This window comes from Penaeus monodon, chromosome 30, assembly GCF_015228065.2.
Source record: "Penaeus monodon isolate SGIC_2016 chromosome 30, NSTDA_Pmon_1, whole genome shotgun sequence".
NCBI classification, from domain to species: domain Eukaryota; kingdom Metazoa; phylum Arthropoda; class Malacostraca; order Decapoda; family Penaeidae; genus Penaeus; species Penaeus monodon.
In genome coordinates, this window is record NC_051415.1 from 22,361,333 (window position 1) to 22,362,312 (window position 980).

At 36.6% G+C, this 980-nt stretch overlaps 1 protein-coding gene across 1 annotated transcript in view; it reads left to right on the plus strand.

The window, feature by feature from the left end:
- The window catches only part of LOC119592635 (hyaluronan mediated motility receptor-like), a 12,637-nt gene that overhangs the window by 4,978 nt on the left and 6,679 nt on the right, over positions 1-980 (plus strand). The window contains 3 exon segments of the mRNA XM_037941532.1: positions 68-215; positions 397-621; positions 761-940. Of these exon segments, the coding sequence (XP_037797460.1) occupies positions 68-215; positions 397-621; positions 761-940 (553 nt within the window).

Sequence of the window (980 nt, forward strand, 5' to 3'; positions counted from 1 at the left end):
GCGGTTTGTATGAATTTAAACATGACTTTGAATACATGTCTCATACTTTTTTTCTTTCCCTTGGAACAGAAAGCGGTAGTGGAGATAAAGGAGAAGTTATGGAATTAAATGATCAGATTCAGTTAATCAGAGAAGAATTGACTGAATCTCAGCTTATGATATCACGTTTGACAGATGAACGGTCAGGTCTCCAACTACAATTGAGGCAGCTAGAGGTATGCTTGCATTTATATGTAAATGAACACTTTAGAGTGCTGTTGAGCACAATTGGACAACATAATCTTAATATTTTCAGTTAGCTAGTATGTACTGTACTATGAGATTCCTTTTCTGCTCTTTGAGTTAGTGTGTACTGCTTTACTTAGTGTAGTTTAACTGTTGACTGTATTTCAATAGGAGTCTGCAGAACAGAAATCTCTCACTGAAGATGAAGTTCAAAACCTCAAGGAGCAGATAGACCACCTGACTCTCTTGAGGGATAACCTTGAAGCATCTGTCATGGTAAAGGATGACTTGATAGCAGAACTACAACTACAGTTAGATGAAGTGGTGGTTGAAGGGCAGAGTTTCCATGACCAGATGGAGCTTTATAAGGCAAAGGCAGAGCAACTGGAAGAAGAGGTAACAAACTTGTTAATAGCAAACAGGAGGCATTTAGACAGTAATGCAATCAGTAAATGTTTAGAGTTGAGAATTGCAGTTGTAATAAATGTAGCAGATTTTACCGCCTATATATTAATATATGCTTATTGTTTAATAGGTCCAAAACAGCTTTGTTGAACGTGATGATGCAGAAAATCGGGTACGCAACATTGTAGCCAAATATGAAGCACTGATTAAGGACCAGATGGAAGAGAAAGAGATGAACAAAGAAATACTTGCCAAGAAAGATATTGAAATTGAACTTTTGAATGGTAGCCTTGCTAACCTCAATATAAAGGTAATTATTGTATTTTACTTGTTCTGCTTCCCTTTTTGAC